This window comes from Trichomycterus rosablanca, chromosome 16 (genome assembly GCF_030014385.1).
Source record: "Trichomycterus rosablanca isolate fTriRos1 chromosome 16, fTriRos1.hap1, whole genome shotgun sequence".
Classification (NCBI taxonomy): Eukaryota; Metazoa; Chordata; class Actinopteri; order Siluriformes; family Trichomycteridae; genus Trichomycterus; species Trichomycterus rosablanca.
Genome location: NC_086003.1, coordinates 7482880 through 7500463, shown reverse-complemented (window position 1 = coordinate 7500463; position 17584 = coordinate 7482880). Strand labels below are relative to the sequence as shown.

Sequence of the window (17584 nt, the reverse complement as noted above, 5' to 3'; positions counted from 1 at the left end):
TTTGAATCTCAGCTGTGCTATTGTCCAGTCATTCTTCTACACAGGCAGGATAGGCTACATCCGAATGGGGGAAAGGATGGATTGGCGCTCTGTCCAGCCTATTCCATCTTTAACTTTCTTTTCTCAAGCATAAAGACCACACCAGCATCGACCTCATGATTTTTAAATAGACAGCTATTGTGATTGCTGGAAAAATCTGATTTGATGTCTTTATGTTGAAATACTTATTGTTTACCTCCGTGATTGACAGTTTGGACAGCCTGTTACAGTGTGGAGTGCTGTATGCTGATAATCTGGTGGTGGTGGATAAGGAGAGCACAATGAGTGCAGAAGAGGATTACATGGCCGATGCTAAAACCATCGTCAATGTTCAGACCATGTTCAGGTGAATCAGAGATACAACAACCAATAATAATTAGTCAAAATGACTAAGCAGACCGAGAGAGCGGCATCGTCAGGGACAGCAGGCATAGATGATACCTTATAGATGATACCTGCCTGCAGCTTATAGCTAAAGTTATCAAGTAAATCCTGACTAGTTATCAGCCATAACATTAAAACCACCTCCTTGTTTCCATTTTATCAGCTCCACTTACTATATAGAAGCACTTTCTAGTTCTACAATTACTGACTGTAGTCCATCTGTTTCTCTGCATGCTTTGTTAGCCCCCTTTCATGCTGTTCTTTAATGGTCAGGACTCTCCCAGGACCACCACAGAGCAGGTATTATTTAGGTGGTGGATCATTCTCAGCACTGCAGTGGCACTGACATGGTGGTGGTGTGTTAGTGTGTGTTGTGCTGGTATGAGTGGATCAGACACAGCAGCGCTGCTGGAGTTTTTAAATACCGTGTCCACTCACTGTCCACTCTATTAGACACTCCTACCTAGTTGCGTCACCTTGTAGATGTAAAGTCAGAGACGATCGCTCATCTACTGCTGCTGTTTGAGTCGGTCATCTTCTAGACCTTCATCAGTGGTTACAGGACGCTGCCCACGGGGCGCTGTTGGCTGGATATTTTTGGTTAGTGGACTATTCTTAGTCCAGCAGTGACAGTGAGGTGTTTAAAAACTCACACACTAACACACCACCACCATGTCAGTGTCACTGCAGTGCTGAGAATGATCCACCACCCAAATAATACCTGCTCTGTGGTGGTCCTGTGGGGGTCCTGACCATTAAAGAACAGCATGAAAGGGGGCTAACAAGGCATGCAGAGAAACAGATGGACTACAGTCAGGACCTTGAGCCCTTTCTGAGGTCTGGCCTAGAACCAATCATACAACCAGCCTAAACACCTGCCCTGGGTCGAGTTCACCTACAGTACCATGTTACACTCTTTTATTAGTTTATTACTTTTTGATTGCCAGTCTGGTACCGTTTGCCCATGTTACCAGAGTAGAAGGGCAGCTTTGGCATTCCTTTAGTGCAGCTCTTTGTCCAGTGCTGAAAAAGTGCTTGGGCGAACACAGCCTCTAAAAATAAGGAGGTGTTTGTGACCCTCTTAACTGATTTGGTTATCTGCCAAAGACTTTTCTCATCCCCTAATGTCTAGAAGATTAAGTCACAGGTATGTGGCACTATTAAAGATCTATAGAAGGGGTAATCCAGTTTCCTGTAGACTACAACTTCACTGGTCTATTAAGGTTAACCTTATGATCCATGTATTGCACCTCAAGCTGGTACTTTGTATCTTCTTTAAGCTGTTTCTCTGCCTCTGTGTCTGTCTCTTGCTCTTTGTAGGTTGTTCCCCAGTCTCAGCATCATTACAGAGTTGACACACCCATCCAACATGCGCTTTATGCAGTTCAGAGCCAAGGACAGTTACTCACTAGCCCTGTCCAGATTGGAAAAGGTAAGCAAAGATCACATAACGAGTCACTTGAATGTGTGTGTTCTGTCTGAGTGATTAAATTTGTCAGAACACTGTAGCTAGGCAACTGGGGATTATAGACAGCAAGCAAGAACCTAGTAATGATTAAGGATAAGGATTTAACTACGCAAGAAAAATATATGGTCACCATTATATCATTATGAGCTTGTTGGACATCCTATTCCAAAATCTTGACCATTAATGTGGAGTCCACATCGACTTTAAGACTCCCGGCTTGCAACAATCACTACAGTTTATGCCGGTTATGAGTTATGCCAATTTATATGTTCAGTGTGGTTCTGCACTGGCCACTGTATTTCCTCTATGTACTTATGGACCTAATTAAGGATAAAATTTTGAATACATTTCCACAGATGCTTTCCAAAATTTGGCCAAAGGAGGGCACAGCATACACCGATCAGGCATAACAATATGACCACCTTCCTAAATATTGTGTTGTTCGCCCTTTTGCTGCCAAAACAACCCTGCGACTGTGCTGCACTGTGTATTCTGACACCTTTCTATCAGAACCGGCATTAATTTCTTCAGCAATTTGAGCTACAGTTGGATCGGACCACACGGGCCAGCCTTCGCTCCCCATGTGCATCAATGAGCTTTGTTTACCACTGTTCCATCATTGGACCACTTTTGATACATACTGACCACTGCATATCGGAAACACCCCACAAGAGCTGCAGTTTTGGAGATGCTCTGACCCAGTCGTCTAGCCATCACAATTTGGCCCTTGTCAAACTCGCTCGAATCCTCACGCTCGTCCATTTTTCCTGCTTCTAACACGTCAACTTTGAGGATAAAATGTTCACTTGCTGCCTAATATATCCCACCCACTAACAGGTGCCGTGATGAAGAGATAATCAGTGTTATTCACTTCACCTGTCAGTGGTCATAATGTTATGCTTAGTCGGTGTATGTTTCCCTTGGTGTGGAATGTCTAACAAGCTTATGGTCATATTAAGTCTACATTTTTTTTAGGACTGGGTGGGGGGTTGGCACTTCTGTTATCGTTAATGGTGTATTTATGATGCCATCCTATTGAATACTTGCTTGTGATTGGTCCATCAAGGCTTTCAGGGGAGTATTTAGTGTACATTTGTGTTAGTAGCTATAGAATAAGTAACATTATGTGATTCTGAATGACTGTATAGATTATAATTTTGGGATGTCTGTCTTCTGTGTGTGTGTTCATGCAATGTGTGTTCACTTTTCAGAAGGAGCGTGATAGAGGTTTTAATCTGGCCTTCATGTTTCGTCTGCCTTTTGCTGCTGGTCGAGTCTTTAGCATCAGCATGCTGGATACACTCCTCTACCAGGTGTGTGTTTTATCCATAAGCTATGTTGATTTTGTCATGTTTTGCCATCTACTCAATTAATACAAGATGTTAAAATTGTTGACATGTTGAAAAGGACTAAAATTGTATTGTTTCTGACTATAGACAGTTTGAAACTGTAATTGTGTTAATTTAAAGTGAATTATGCACTAGAATACACCGACTAGGCATAACATTATGACCACTGACAGGTGAAGTGAATAACACTGATTATCTCTTCATTACAGCACCTGTTAGTGGGTGGGATATATTAGGCACCAGGTGAAAAATGAGCAAGCGTAAGGATTTGAGCGAGTTTGACAAGGGCCCAATTGTGATGGCTAGACGACCAGGTCAGAGCATCTCCAAAGCTGCAGCTTTTATGGGGTGTTCCCGGTCTGCAGTGGTCAGTATCTATTAAAAGTGGTCCAAGTACGGAACGGTGGTAAACCGGCGACAGGGTCATGGGCGGCCAAGGCTCATTGATGCACGTGGGGAGTGAAGGCTGGCCAGTGGTCCGATCCAACTCAAATTGCTGAAGAAGTTAATGCTGGTTCTGATAGACAGGTGTCAGAATACACAGTGCATCACAGTTTGTTGCGTATGGGGCTGCATAGCTGCAGACCAGTCAGGGTGAAGCGCCAACAATGGGCACGTGAGCATCAGAACTGGACCACGGAGCAATGTAAGAAGGTGGCCTGGTCTGATGAATCACGAGCATCTGTGGGATGTGCTGGACAAACAAGATCCATGGAGGCTCCACCTCGCAACTTACATGTATTAAAGGTTCTGCTGCCAACATCTTGGTGGCCAGATTCCACAGCACACCTTCAGGGGTCTAGTGGAGTCCATGCCTCGACGGGTCAGGGCTGTTTTGGCAGCAAAAGGGGGACCAACACAATATTAGGAAGGTGGTCATAAGGTTATGCCTGATCGGTGTATAGTAAGTGAAATTGCATAGACTCTCTCTGCTAGTACGTTCAGTCCAAGTAATCTATTATAAGTTATGTATAGCAATGGGTAGGATAAGTACTCTAGGTCATTTTTATATTGTGAGCTTTGCAGTAGATTATTTATATTATAATATCTGCTGTATTTTGTTGGCTTGTTAGTGTTTTGTTAAAGACTACATGATCTCAATCACGCGGCTGCTTCTGGGGCTGGACACCACACCCGGATCAGGATACCTGTGTGCTGTAAGTCTGTATTATTTTTATATATTTATATGTCCATCCAGATTGTCTACGGATGTTTTAATTATTGAATATAACCCTGTGCGCGTGTCGACGACCGTTCAGATGCATGTGAGCGAGTGTGACCTTTGGATCCGTACATATGGAAGGCTGTTTCAGAAGCTCTGCTCAACAAGTTCTGAAATCCCTATCGGCGTCTACCGAACAGAGTCATTTTCTTCATCTGAGGTGAGACACACTGACACATCACAGGACCACTACAGAGCAGGTATTATTTAGGTGGTGGATGATTCTCAGCACTGCAGTGACACTGACATGGTGGTGGTGTGTTAGTGTGTGTTGTGCTGGTATGAGTGGATAAGACACAGCAACACCTGTCATTGCTGGACTGAGAATAGTCCACCAACCAAAAATATCCAGCCAACAGCGCCCCATGGGCAGCGTCCTGTGACCACTGATGAAGGTCTAGAAGATGACCAAGTCAAACAGCAGCAATAGATGAGCGATCGTCTCTGACTTTACATCTACAAGGTGGACCAACTAGGTAGGAGTGTCTAATAGAGTGGACGGTGAGTGGACACGGTATTTAAAAACTCCAGCAGCGCTGCTGTGTCTGATCCACTCATACCAGCACAACACACACTAACACACCACCACCATGTCAGTGTCACTGCAGTGCTGAGAATCATCCACCACCTAAATAATACCTGCTCTGTGGTGGTCCTGGAGGGGTGAAAGCGGCTAAAAAAGTATGTAGAAAAAAAGATGGACTACAGTCTGTAATTGTAGAACTACAAAGTGCTCCTATATGGTAAGTGGAGCTGATTAAATGGACAGTGAGTGTAGAAACAAGGAGGTGGTTTTAATGTTATGGCTGATCAGTGTATATCAGCTCTGTCTTGCTGGGGTTAAGTTTTAGGTGATGTGCCAACATCCATAGTGAAATATCTGCCAGAGAGCTATGTATCATTTGCATAAGTGTGTGTGTGTGTGTGTGTGGATTTTTGGCTTCGTTAATATCCTATTCTTTTTTTTATGTATTAGTCACAATGTTCAAGTAGCACAGAAGGCTGGGGAAACACCAGGGAAAAGGAAAAAGAATCTAACGCCATGACACGCAGTTCCTCAGAAAGCGACCAATCAGATCCCTCAGTTCTAAGGAGGAAGAGCATGCACTGGACGAGGCGCCTAAGCAGGCGAGCGATGAAGAGGAGCGAATCTGCTTTTTTCACAGGCCAGACCAAGTGTGGCCAGTCCCGCCTTTCAGAGAGGGCAGAACTAACAGAACTCGTCAGGAACCGGAGGCAGCACCTCTGCCTTCACACAGGATTCAGTAAACACTTAATTACACTTTTCAAATTATATCCAATATTATTATTATATTGTTTGATTTTGTCTTTCGACTCGTCGTCCAACCAATCGCTGACATGCAAAAATTATATGTCATACACCTAGTGTGTTTACTTCACTTACCTGTTCTTTTACTTTGTTTTCTCTGTAAATCTGAAACTCCACTGATGTTCCTTTCTACGGAAGGCGTCACCAACTTGACAGCCTGTGATGTCATGAACAGAGTCAATTTAGGTTATTTGCAAGGTAAAGCTCATTATACCTTATTTTATTCTTAGTTGTTATAGTCATAGGTATAAGGTTGTATTTGTATCACATGTATCAGCAATAACATTAAAACCACCTCCTTGTTTCTACACTCACTGTCCATTTTATCAGCTCCACTTACCATATAGAAGCACTTTGTAGTTCTACAATTACTGACTGTAGTCCATCTGTTTTTTCTACCTACTTTTTTTTAGCTTTCATCCTGTTCTTCAATGGTCAGGACCACCACAGAGCAGGTATTATTTAGGTGGTGGATCATTCTCAGCACAGCAGTGTCACTGACATGGTGGTGGTGTGTTTGTGTGTGTTGTTCTGGTATGAGTTTTTAAATGCAGTGTCCACTCACTGCCCACTCTATTAGACACTCCTACCTAGTCGGTCCACCTTGTAGATGTTAACTCAGAGACGATCGCTCATCTATTGCTGCTGTTTGAGTTGGTCATCTTTGAGATGTTCATCAGTGGTCACAGGACGCTGCCCATGGGGCGCTGTTGGCTGGATGTTTTTGGTTGGTGGACTATTCTCAGTCCAGCAGTGACAGTGAGGTGTTTAAAAACTCCAGCAGGACTGCTGTGTCTTATCCACTCATACCAGCACAACACACACTAACACACCACCACCATGTCAGTGTCAGTGCAGTGCTGGGAATGATCCACCACCTAAATAATAGCTGCTCTGTGGTGGTCCTGGGAGAGTCCTGACCATTGAAGAACAGCATGAAAGAGGGCTAACAAAGCATGCAGAGAAACAGATGGACTACAGTCAGTAATTGTAGAACTACAAAGTGGTTCTATATGGTAAGTGGAGCTGATAAAATGGACAGTGAGTGTAGAAACAAGGAGGTGGTTTTAATGTTATTGCTGATTGGTGTACAACACTGGCAAGTTTGTGAAAGAGTTGAAAACACTTTATTTTGAACTTACCACTGATTATGCTATCATGATTAAGTAGGTAAAACAAGCCCCTTGAAGAAACATTAAAAAGAAAAATGACAAAGCCAGTTTTCCAAAATATTGGGACACTTTTTAAAAAACCCCAATAAAAACTGAAAACTGTACATTGTTAAATTGCTTGCATGTTTATTTAGTTAATAATGCTGTGTCTCAAGTTGTTACAGTGGCAAAATAAGACCAATGTTATACAAGTAACACTCTTCTGGAACGTTCCACAATGAACAGTTTTACTGGTAACAGGTCAGGTCATCAACACTGAGTATACAAGCATCCACCAAATGCTTTGTCTTTGCAAGCCAAACTTCATTATGGATTTTGTTATTCTGTTAACACCTGAGCTCAATAATTAGAACACTTGTCTATATACTTCTGGCCATGCAGTTTATGTGATGTTTGGATATCCATATACACTGTCGAGTTACATTATTATGACCACCAGCGAATATCCAGAGTAACCACGTGTGCAGCACGGACCTCAGCTAGACGGGCTGGAAGTGACTCAATAAGGTCCTGGTAGGTTGTCACAGGTATCTGCAGTGCATCCCACAGCTGCTGGAGGGTGCATCAGGGAAGGATCCATAGAGCGAACATGACGATCGAGGTGCTCCCACAGATGCTCAATTGTGTTCAAGTCTGGGTAGTACTAGGAAGTCACTTTGTCTTGTTAGAAGATCCCATCCGCCCCAGGGAAGACAATCGGCATGTATGGATGTACGTGATCTGCAAGGATGGATTCATACCCAAATTGGCTGAGTGCCTTCCACATGGATGCACAGGCCCAGAGAATGCCACCAACACATTCCCCAGACCATACTGTTGCCACAGCCCTCGAAAGTACAAAGTGGTCATAATAATGTGACTCGATAGTTTATTTCTGTCCATGTAGAGTAAAAATATTAATAAAAAGGACAAAGCAGGTGACAAAGCGCAATGTTGAACACGATGTTGTCCATAACGATGGCGTCTGATTGGTGTTTCAGGTGAGCTGAATGACCAGCAGAACTCACTCTCTTACGTTCTGGTGAATCCCGGCCCTGACACTCGCCTCCAGCTCAACGATATTGTGTACGTACCAGACTAACATGCACATGACATGCAGCTTCGCAAGAAGCTCCTGGGTTCGATTCCCATGTGGAGCAGCCTGGGTCCTTTCTGTGTAATGTTTGCATGTTTTGCCTGTGCCCGCGTGGGTTTCCTCCTACAGTCCAAAGACATGCAGTCAGGTTAATTGGAGATAATAAAATCCCCCCTAGGTATGAGAGTGTGTGTGTGGAAATGTGTGTATACACCGATCAACCATAACATTAAAACCACCTCCTTGTTTCTACACTTACTGTCTATTTTATCAGCTCCACTTACCATATAGAAGCACTTTGTAGTTCTACAATTACTGACTGTAGTCCATCTGTTTCTCTGCATGCTTTGTTAGCCCCCTTTTCATGCTGTTCTTCAATGGTCAGTCAGGACTCTCTCAGGTCCACTACAGAGTGGATATTATTTGGGTGGTGGGCACTGCAGTGACACTGACATGGTGGTGGTGTGTTAGTGTGTGTTGTGCTGGTATGAGTGGATAAGACACAGCAGCGCTGCTGGAGTTTTTAAACACCTCACTGTCACTGCTGGACTGAGAATAGTCCACCAACCAAAAATATCCAGCCAACAGCGTCCTGTGACCACTGATGAAGGTCTAGAAGATGACCAACTCAAACAGCAGCAACAGATAAGCGATCGTCTCCGACTTTCCATCTACAAGGTGAACCAACTAGGTAGGAGTGTCTAATAGAGTGGACACGATATTTAAAAACTCCAGCAGCGCTGCTGTGTCTGATTCACTCACACCAGCACCATGTCAGTGTCACTGCAGTGCTGAGAATCATCCACCACCCAAGTAATACCTGCTCTTTAGTAGTCCTGTGGGGGTCCTGACCATTGAAGAACAGCATGAAAGCGGGCTAACAAAGCATACAGAGAAAACAGATGGACTACAGTCAGTAATTGTAGAACTAAAAAGTGCTTCTATATGGTAAGTGAAGCTGATAAAATGGACAGTGAGTGTAGAAACAAGGAGGTGGTTTTAATGTTATGGCTGATCAGTGTACACATGCATACATATCTATAGGTCCTTCTCAAAAAATTAGCATATTGTGATAAAGTTCATTATTTTCCATAATGTAATGATAAAAATTAAACTTTCATATATTTTAGATTCATTGCACACCAACTGAAATATTTCAGGTCTTTTATTGTTTTAATACTGATGCTTTTGGCATACAGCTCATGAAAACCCAAAATTCCTATCTCAAAAAATAAGCATATTTCATCCGACCAATAAAAGAAAAGTGTTTTTAATACAAAAAAAAGTCAACCTTCAAATAATTATGTTCAGTTATGCACTCAATACTTGGTCGGGAATCCTTTTACAGAAATGACTGCTTCAATGCGGCGTGGCATGGAGGCAATCAGCCTGTGGCACTGCTGAGGTGTTATGGAGGCCCAGGATGCTTCGATAGCGGCCTTAAGCTCATCCAGAGTGTTGGGTCTTGTGTCTCTCAACTTTCTCTTCACAATATCCCACAGATTCTCTATGGGGTTCAGGTCAGGAGAGTTGGCAGGCCAATTGAGCACAGTAATACCATGGTCAGTAAACCATTCACTGTGAGCAGGTGCCAGGTCGTGCTGAAAAATGAAATCTTCATCTCCATAAAGCTTTTCAGCAGATGGAAGCATGAAGTGCTCCAAAATCTCCTGATAGCTAGCTGCATTGACCCTGCCCTTGATAAAACACAGTGGACCAACACCAGCAGCTGACATGGCACCCCAGACCATCACTGACTGTGGGTACTTAGTCTTCCTCCAGACTCTGGCACCTTGATTTCCGAATGACATGCAAAATTTGCTTTCATCCGAAAACAGTACTTTGGACCACTGAGCAACAGTCCAGTGCTGCTTCTCTGTAGCCCAGGTCAGGCGCTTCTGCCGCTGTTTCTGGTTCAAAAGTGGCTTGACCTGGGGAATGCGGCACCTGTAGCCCATTTCCTGCACACGCCTGTGCACGGTGGCTCTGGATGTTTCTACTCCAGACTCAGTCCACTGCTTCCGCAGGTCCCCCAAGGTCTGGAATCGGCCCTTCTCCACAATCTTCCTCAGGGTCCGGTCACCTCTTCTCGTTGTGCAGCGTTTTCTGCCACACTTTTTCCTTCCCACAGACTTCCCACTGAGGTGCCTTGATACAGCACTCTGGGAACAGCCTATTCGTTCAGAAATTTCTTTCTGTGTCTTACCCTCTTGCTTGAGGGTGTCAATGATGGCCTTCTGGACAGCAGTCAGGTCGGCAGTCTTACCCATGAATGCAGTTTTGAGTAATGAACCAGGCTGGGAGTTTTTAAAAGCCTCAGGAATCTTTTGCAGGTGTTTAGAGTTATTCAGTTGATTCAGATGATTAGGTTAATAGCTCGTTTAGAGAACCTTTTCATGATATGCTAATTTTTTTAGATAGGAATTTTGGGTTTTCATGAGCTGTATGCCAAAATCATCAGTATTAAAACAATAAAAGACCTGAAATATTTCAGTTGGTGTGCAATGAATCTAAAATATATGAAAGTTTAATTTTTATCATTACATTATGGAAAATAATGAACTTTATCACAATATGCTAATTTTTTGAGAAGGACCTGTACATGCATGTTTATATAGATTATTACTATTATTAATACAATTATAACTATTGTTTTAAGATTTCCTGAAGATTTGAATGACTTTCTTATATCCCGACAGGTTCCTGATCCGACCAGATCCACTGGCTCACATTCCAGATGAGAACCAGTCTCGTCCAAATCAGAGCTGAACCACAGTTATGTCACAGTTATGTCAGTATCCGTAAATAGTTGAGATTGTACATTGATTTACTTGGTGGTCTAGCCTAGCATAGCAACTGAATGCTAATTTTTAATTAGGTTAAGTACATCTAAGTAAACTATTCATGATGTATTAGCCTGTCATGTAGTTATTTATTAGATGGGATGCCAGCTCACTTTACCATGCATCACTGTCCTTATTGGTTCCATCTGTTTTTCCAAATGCTTTCTTTAAATGAAAGCTGTGTGCACATGTATAGCACTTTGAAAACTTGATATCTTGGTTTTGTAGTTTTGTATTACTGTATTAGACCAGTCATCGTTACAATACTTATAATATACTGTATGAGGTATTGATGACAATTATGTACAACTGTATCTTACAACCCCAAATCAGAAAAAGTTGGGACAGTATGGAAAATGCAAATTTTCAGTTTGTCAACAAATGTGTGAGAAAATGATTGAAATGTTTAAAAAACAATGAACCTCAAAGAAAGGTTGGAAGGGATTTGCTTTTTTCTCCCTCTACAGTGCATAATATCATTAAACCATTCAAAGAATCGGGAGGAATTTCAGTACGTAAAGGTCAGTTTAAGCTGAACGCCTGTGATCTTCGATCCCTCAGACGGCACTGCATCAAGAACCGCCACTCAACAATAGCTGATATAACCACATGGGTGAGGGATTACTTTATCAAACCTTGGTCAAGCACTACAATACAGAGTTACATGCACGAATGCCATTTAAATGTTTACTGTGCAAACAAGAAGCCTTACGTTAACCATGTCCAGAAGCGGCGTCGACTTCTCTGGGCTTGGAGACATCTAGGGATGGACCATCACACATTGGAAACGTGTATTGTGGTCAGATGAATCAGCATTCCAGGTCTTTTTTTGGAAAAAATGGACACAGTGTGCTCCGGACCAAAGACGAAAAGGACCATGCCAGGGTCTGTCATGGTATGGGGCGGTGTCAGTGCCCTTGGCAAAGGTCATTTACACTTCTGTGATGGCAGCATTAATGTAATGCAGAAAAGTACATTGAGATCTCAGAGCAACATGTGCTGCCTTCAAGACGTCGTCTTTTCCAGGGACGTCCATACATTTTTCAACAAGACGATGCAAAACCACATGCTGCACACATTACAAAGGCATGGCTGTGGAAGAAGAGGGTACGGGTACTGGACTGGCCTGCCATGTGTGGAGAATTTTGTAACGGAAAATGCGACAACGACGACCCCGTACTGTTGCACATCTTAAGACGTGTTTGCAGAAAGAATGAGACAAAATAAGTGTGGTGAAAAGGTTACCACAAAGTGGTAAATGCTTTACTGTCCCAACTTTTTTTGGAATGTGTTGCAGGCCTGAAATGCAGGAATGGATGTTTATTAACTAATCAAATGAAGTTGAGCAGAAAAAACAAAATATCTCGGGTACAAACTGTCTGCAATCAAATTAAAGTCAAAGTAAATGTTAAATGTTTGGGGTTGTACTATTACAGCAGTGTTTTGTTTCTAGACACATACTATTGTGCTACTACTGAAAATAAATATCAAACCACTATAGTAATTGTCTAGTAAATGTAGTTTATTCAGGCAACTTCTGTAATGTGTTTATAATGAACTGCATTACTGGTACTAGATTATATTACATGTATTTAGTCTGAGCTTCTCACCACAGACCCATATAGTAAATATAGGTCCAACTACCTAATGTTTAGATTTTTAACTGTTTAAATTAAACGTCTTTGATACAATATGTTGCATAATTGTTTTTTTCTTCCCTCATTGTATATGCATTCTCTCAGACCTGTCCAGTAGTGTCTCTAGAGTGCCCCAGCAAGCCACTGGTATTACCAAGACTCTAACCTGTGCTTATGCTTTATTGCTTCATTGTTTAGCTGTGTCTGCCTGACCTGTAGAACATCTTTAAACGTGAACTCATGGTAATAAAGCATTATATTACAAAACCATACTTTACACCATATAGTTAGGCTTGCAGAAGATTTTGGCTTGTGTTTGTGGGGAATTTTGAATAATCCTCCAATCAAAATATGACATAACCAAGCATAGCTTTTTAATGATATATATAACTGACCATTTTGTCCCTAAAAGGTTGGTCTCAGGGCCTTGTTTAAGACATCATCGGACTCTTATTCGTTTCCCAGATAGACCAAGTGATGGTGTTGGAGGAGATTTTGAAACTGGCCCTTGAAGGTGTTTCCAGGCCTAGTGTAAATCATTATAGCTGTAACGCTTTTGGGCTAGAACGAGACAAGAGGGGCGGGCACACACACACACGCAGAGATGGTTAATTAAGTTTAATAATAAGAGACAACACAAAATTACACAAGAAAGGTAGCTACCACTACACTAATGCCTGCTGGATTGAGAATAATATCCAGCCAACAGCACCCCATGGGCAGCCTCCCGTGACCACTGATGAATGTCTAGTAGATGACCAACTCAAACAACAGCAATAGATGAGCGATCCTCTCTGACTTTCCTACCTAGTTGGTCCACCTTGTAGATGTAGCGTCTAATAGAGTGGATAGTGAGTGGACACGGTATTTGAAAACTCCAGCAGCACTGCTGTGTCTGATCCACTCATATCAGCACAACACACACTAACACACCACCACTATGTCAGTGTCACTGCAGTGCCGAGAATGATCCAGCACCTAAATAATACCTGCTCTGTGGGGGGTCCTGACCATTGAAGAACAGGGTGAAAGGGGGCTAACAAAGCATGCAGAGAAACAGCTGGACTACAGTCAGTAATTGTAGAACTACAAAGTGTTTCTATATGGTAAATATCCATGTAAAACTGCTAAGGTACAAATTACTTTGACCAGGGCCACGACTTTCTTTGAGGAAGTCTGAATGTTACTTGTTAATCTTAGTGTTACCTTCGTGTAAACTGGCAGTTTTTTCTGTAGCACCAAACTAAGTCAGTTTATCTTCATTGGTTAGTTGTATGGGATGTTGGTGTATGTATTGTGGGAGAAAAAAAAAAGCTCATTTATACTAGGCACCTATACCCATTAACACAGTTCATATTTACATCTGCAGTGCTGCAGTGTGACCAGTAGAGGGAAACAGTGTCATTCCTACTACCTTGAGGACTCTCTAGTTATTGGTGACAAACGAACTATACAACCCCTGGCAAAAATGATGGAATCACCACTCTTGGAAGATGTTCTGTCAATTGTTTAATTTTGTAGAAAAAAAATAAATCACAGACATGCCACAAAACTATCACTTTTCAAAATGTCAACCTTCTGGCATTAAGAAACAATAAAAAAAAGAAACAAATATAATAGTTGTGGTCAGTCACAATTGCTTTTTTTAGATCAAGTAGAGGAAAAAAATATGGAATCACTCAAATCTGAGGAAAAAATTATGGAATCACTCTGTAATTTGCAGTTTAAAAACAAAACATCTGCAGCAGATTAGATTTGCTAATTATTCTTCAGTTTAAAAAGAGTGCTCACACCTCGGAGAGCTGTTGCACAAAGCAGATTGTCATGAATCATGGTTCCAACACAAGATATGTCAGTTGAAACAAATGAGAGGATTATAAAACTCCTTCAAGAAGATAAATCATTGTGGAATGTTGCAAAAGATGTTGGTTGTTCCCAGTAAGCTGTATTTAAAATCTGGACCAAGTACAAACAAAATGGGAAGGTTGTAAAAGGGAAGCATACTGGTAGACCAATTAAGACATCAAAGCATCAAGATAGAAAACTTAAAGCAATATGTCTTGAAAACAGAAAATGCACAACAAAACAAATGAGAAACAAGTGGCCGGAAAGTGGAGTCAATGTCTGTGACTGAACTGTAAGAAATCACCTAAAAGAAATGGGATTTACATACAGAAAAGCCAAACAAAAGCCATCATTAACACCTAAAAAGAAAAGAACAAGGTTAAAGTAGGCTAAAGAAAAGCAATCGTGGACTGTGGGTGACTGGATAAAAGTGATCTTCAGTGATGAATCGCGAATCTGCATTGGGCAAGGTGATGATGCTGGAACTTTTGTTTGGTGTCTGTCCAATGAAATTTATGAAGATAACTGCCTAAAGAAAACATGTTAATTTCCACAGTTGTTGATGATATGGGCCTGCATGTCGGGTAAAGGCACAGGGGAGATGGTCTTCAATAAATGCCAAAGTCCACATTGAAATTTTGGACGCTTTTCTTATTCCATCAGTTGAAAGGATGTTTGGTGATGATGACTTCATTTTTCAAGATGATAATGCATCTTGCCATAGGGCAAAGGACGTGAAAACTTTCCTTCAAGAAAACATATAATGTCAATGGCATGGCCTGCAAATAGTCCGGATCTCAATCCATTTGAAAATCTCTGGTGGAAATGGTCAATGACAAGGTTCCAACCTGCAAAGCTGATCTGGCAACAGCAATAAGAGATAGTTGAAGGCAGATTGATGAAGAATACTGTTTGTCATTAGTTAACTCCATGCCTCAGAGAGTTTAAACCATTATAAAAGCCAGAGGTGGTGCAACAAAGTAATAATGGTGCAGTGTTTTCTAAAGATTCCATAATTCTTTCCTCAGATTTGAGTGATTCCATATTTTTTTCCTCTACTTGATCTAAAAAAAAAAGCAATTGTGACTGACCACAACTATTATATTTGTTTCTTTTTTTATTGTTTCTTAATGCCAGAGGGTTGACAGTTTGAGAAATGATAGTTTTGTGGCATGTCTGTGATTTATTTTTTTTCTACAAAATTAAACAATTGAAAGAACATCTTCCAAGAGTGGTGATTCCATAATTTTTGCCAGGGGTTGTATAATGGGTGCTGCAAAGCAACATTGGTCCTGTGAACCTGGGTTTGATTCTTGTGTCTGGTCCCTGTCTATAACGAGTTTAGTTCTCACCTCCCATAATATGCTACTAAGTTAACTAGCTAGCTGCTCTAAATTGCCTTTAAGTGTAATTGTGTTTTGCCCACTGATGTAGAGTCAAATGGACCCACCACAGTCTTAATTAGGACTAAAATATTACTAAAAATGTATAAATACTAGTGAAAACTAAACAAAACTATGACTATTATTTTTGTTTTTACAGCAATTAGTCTCATGTTTTACACTGGTTACATTCATGACAGGAACGAGTAGTTACTCATTACACAAAGTTCATCAGTTCACAAGGTTATATCAAACACAGTCATGTCTTTGGACTGTGGGAGGAAATCGGAGCACTCGGAGGAAACCCACAGCGACACGGGGAGAACATGCAAACTCCACACAGAAAGGACCTGGACCACTCCACCTGGGGATCAAACCCAGGACCTTCTTGCTGTGAGGCGACACCGCTACCCACTTAGCCACCGTGCCGCCCAGGACCTAAGGTAACAATACTTTTGGTATTGAAGTTAGTGTTGGGCATTTTTGCTTGTAGACTCCACTTGTGAAGTGGATTTGATCTGGTAGTTATCTAAAGCAAAGCTTGAAGAAACCACCAAATCAGTAGGTAATTTTTCAATTCTAGCTTTTTTGACATTCACTTAGAGACAGACGCCCTGTTTATCCATGCAATGAATGATTTGGCATGTATTTCTTTTGTTATGTGTTATTCTTACAGAAACATGTTGCCCTGTCAACACCATGAGGTAAAACTTGATCTTTGCCAGCATGATTGTTGGAGTGTCATTTAATAATTTATTTTTAATAGGGATGTAACGATGCACCACAAGACAGTTAAAAATCGATTCACGTGTGTAACTATTCAAATCGGTTTACATGTATAATGAATCGATATTCACTTTAAACAGCAGAGGGCACTGGCGCTATTCACCTCGCCTAATTGATGGCACTGCAGGGTTGCCAGGTTCTGAATTTTCCAGCCAAATTTATTTATGTGAGGATACTTTCTTTATTAGTATTATTCATTTATTTAATGTGGTATTTGTTTTCAAGTTAAAATTTTTTTGCATAGTATGCACCTACCTCGGAAATAAAAGGACGTTCATTGTTTAGATAAATAAAAGATAAGCACATACAGTATTTTATTGTATTTTTTAAAGAGAAATAATAAAAGGAAACTTTGTCATAATTTGTCTTCAATTTCATTTTGTTTAAAAAAATCAGGAAAAAATTTTATCGTGACTTCACATCGCATTGTGGGTAGAGTGTATCGTTACATCCCTAGTTTTTACAGCTTTAATAGTTGTACCTCATCATTTTTCAGTTTATTATTATAAATCAGACATATTTTATGTTCTTCAAAATGTATAATTGTTCAAATTTTTTTCTTTTTTAATAATGATTTTTTTTTGTGTGTGTGTGTGAATTCTTACCTGGTCTTTGATTTTATTTTATTTTTTTCTCATTTTTAAATAGTCCAGTCTGATGGAATTAACATTTTTTAAATTGCCTTTAGAACTTTAGTTACAGTTATCAATCTGAATGTGATAAATTATCATAATCTGTAATTGTTTGCATAAAAACTGTATACTCAAACTTTAGAGTTAGTTGTATTTGTTCTATAATTAAAATATATAAAGAACTTCAAGAGAAATATAGATAACTATGTTTTAGTATAGAATCTCTAACCTGTTATTTTAACTTAACTATATACAATATAAATATTTTCAATAACATAACATTTCTGCAAACTAACAGAACTACAAGTAAAGGACTTGTATTCTTTTGGCTCCCTGCTTGATTGTATTGTGTAAATATAATCACATTTAAAATTCGATGCCTGAAACAAACATTTAAAAAAAGTTTGGGACAAAATTTGG

General features: G+C 40.7%; 1 protein-coding gene across 1 annotated transcript in view; it reads left to right on the top strand.

Annotated features, from left to right (window-relative positions):
* Positions 1-10830, top strand: part of kcnt1a (potassium sodium-activated channel subfamily T member 1a) — a 50674-nt gene extending 39844 nt beyond the window's left edge. Inside the window, exons 22-29 of the mRNA XM_063010976.1 lie at positions 251-385; positions 1744-1855; positions 3103-3204; positions 4314-4397; positions 4500-4622; positions 5439-5727; positions 7945-8029; positions 10739-10830. Coding sequence (XP_062867046.1) covers positions 251-385; positions 1744-1855; positions 3103-3204; positions 4314-4397; positions 4500-4622; positions 5439-5727; positions 7945-8029; positions 10739-10808 — 1000 coding nt within the window. The 3' untranslated portion in view covers positions 10809-10830. The remainder of the gene's footprint in view (positions 1-250; positions 386-1743; positions 1856-3102; positions 3205-4313; positions 4398-4499; positions 4623-5438; positions 5728-7944; positions 8030-10738) is intronic.
* The last annotated feature ends 6754 nt before the right edge of the window (positions 10831-17584 follow it).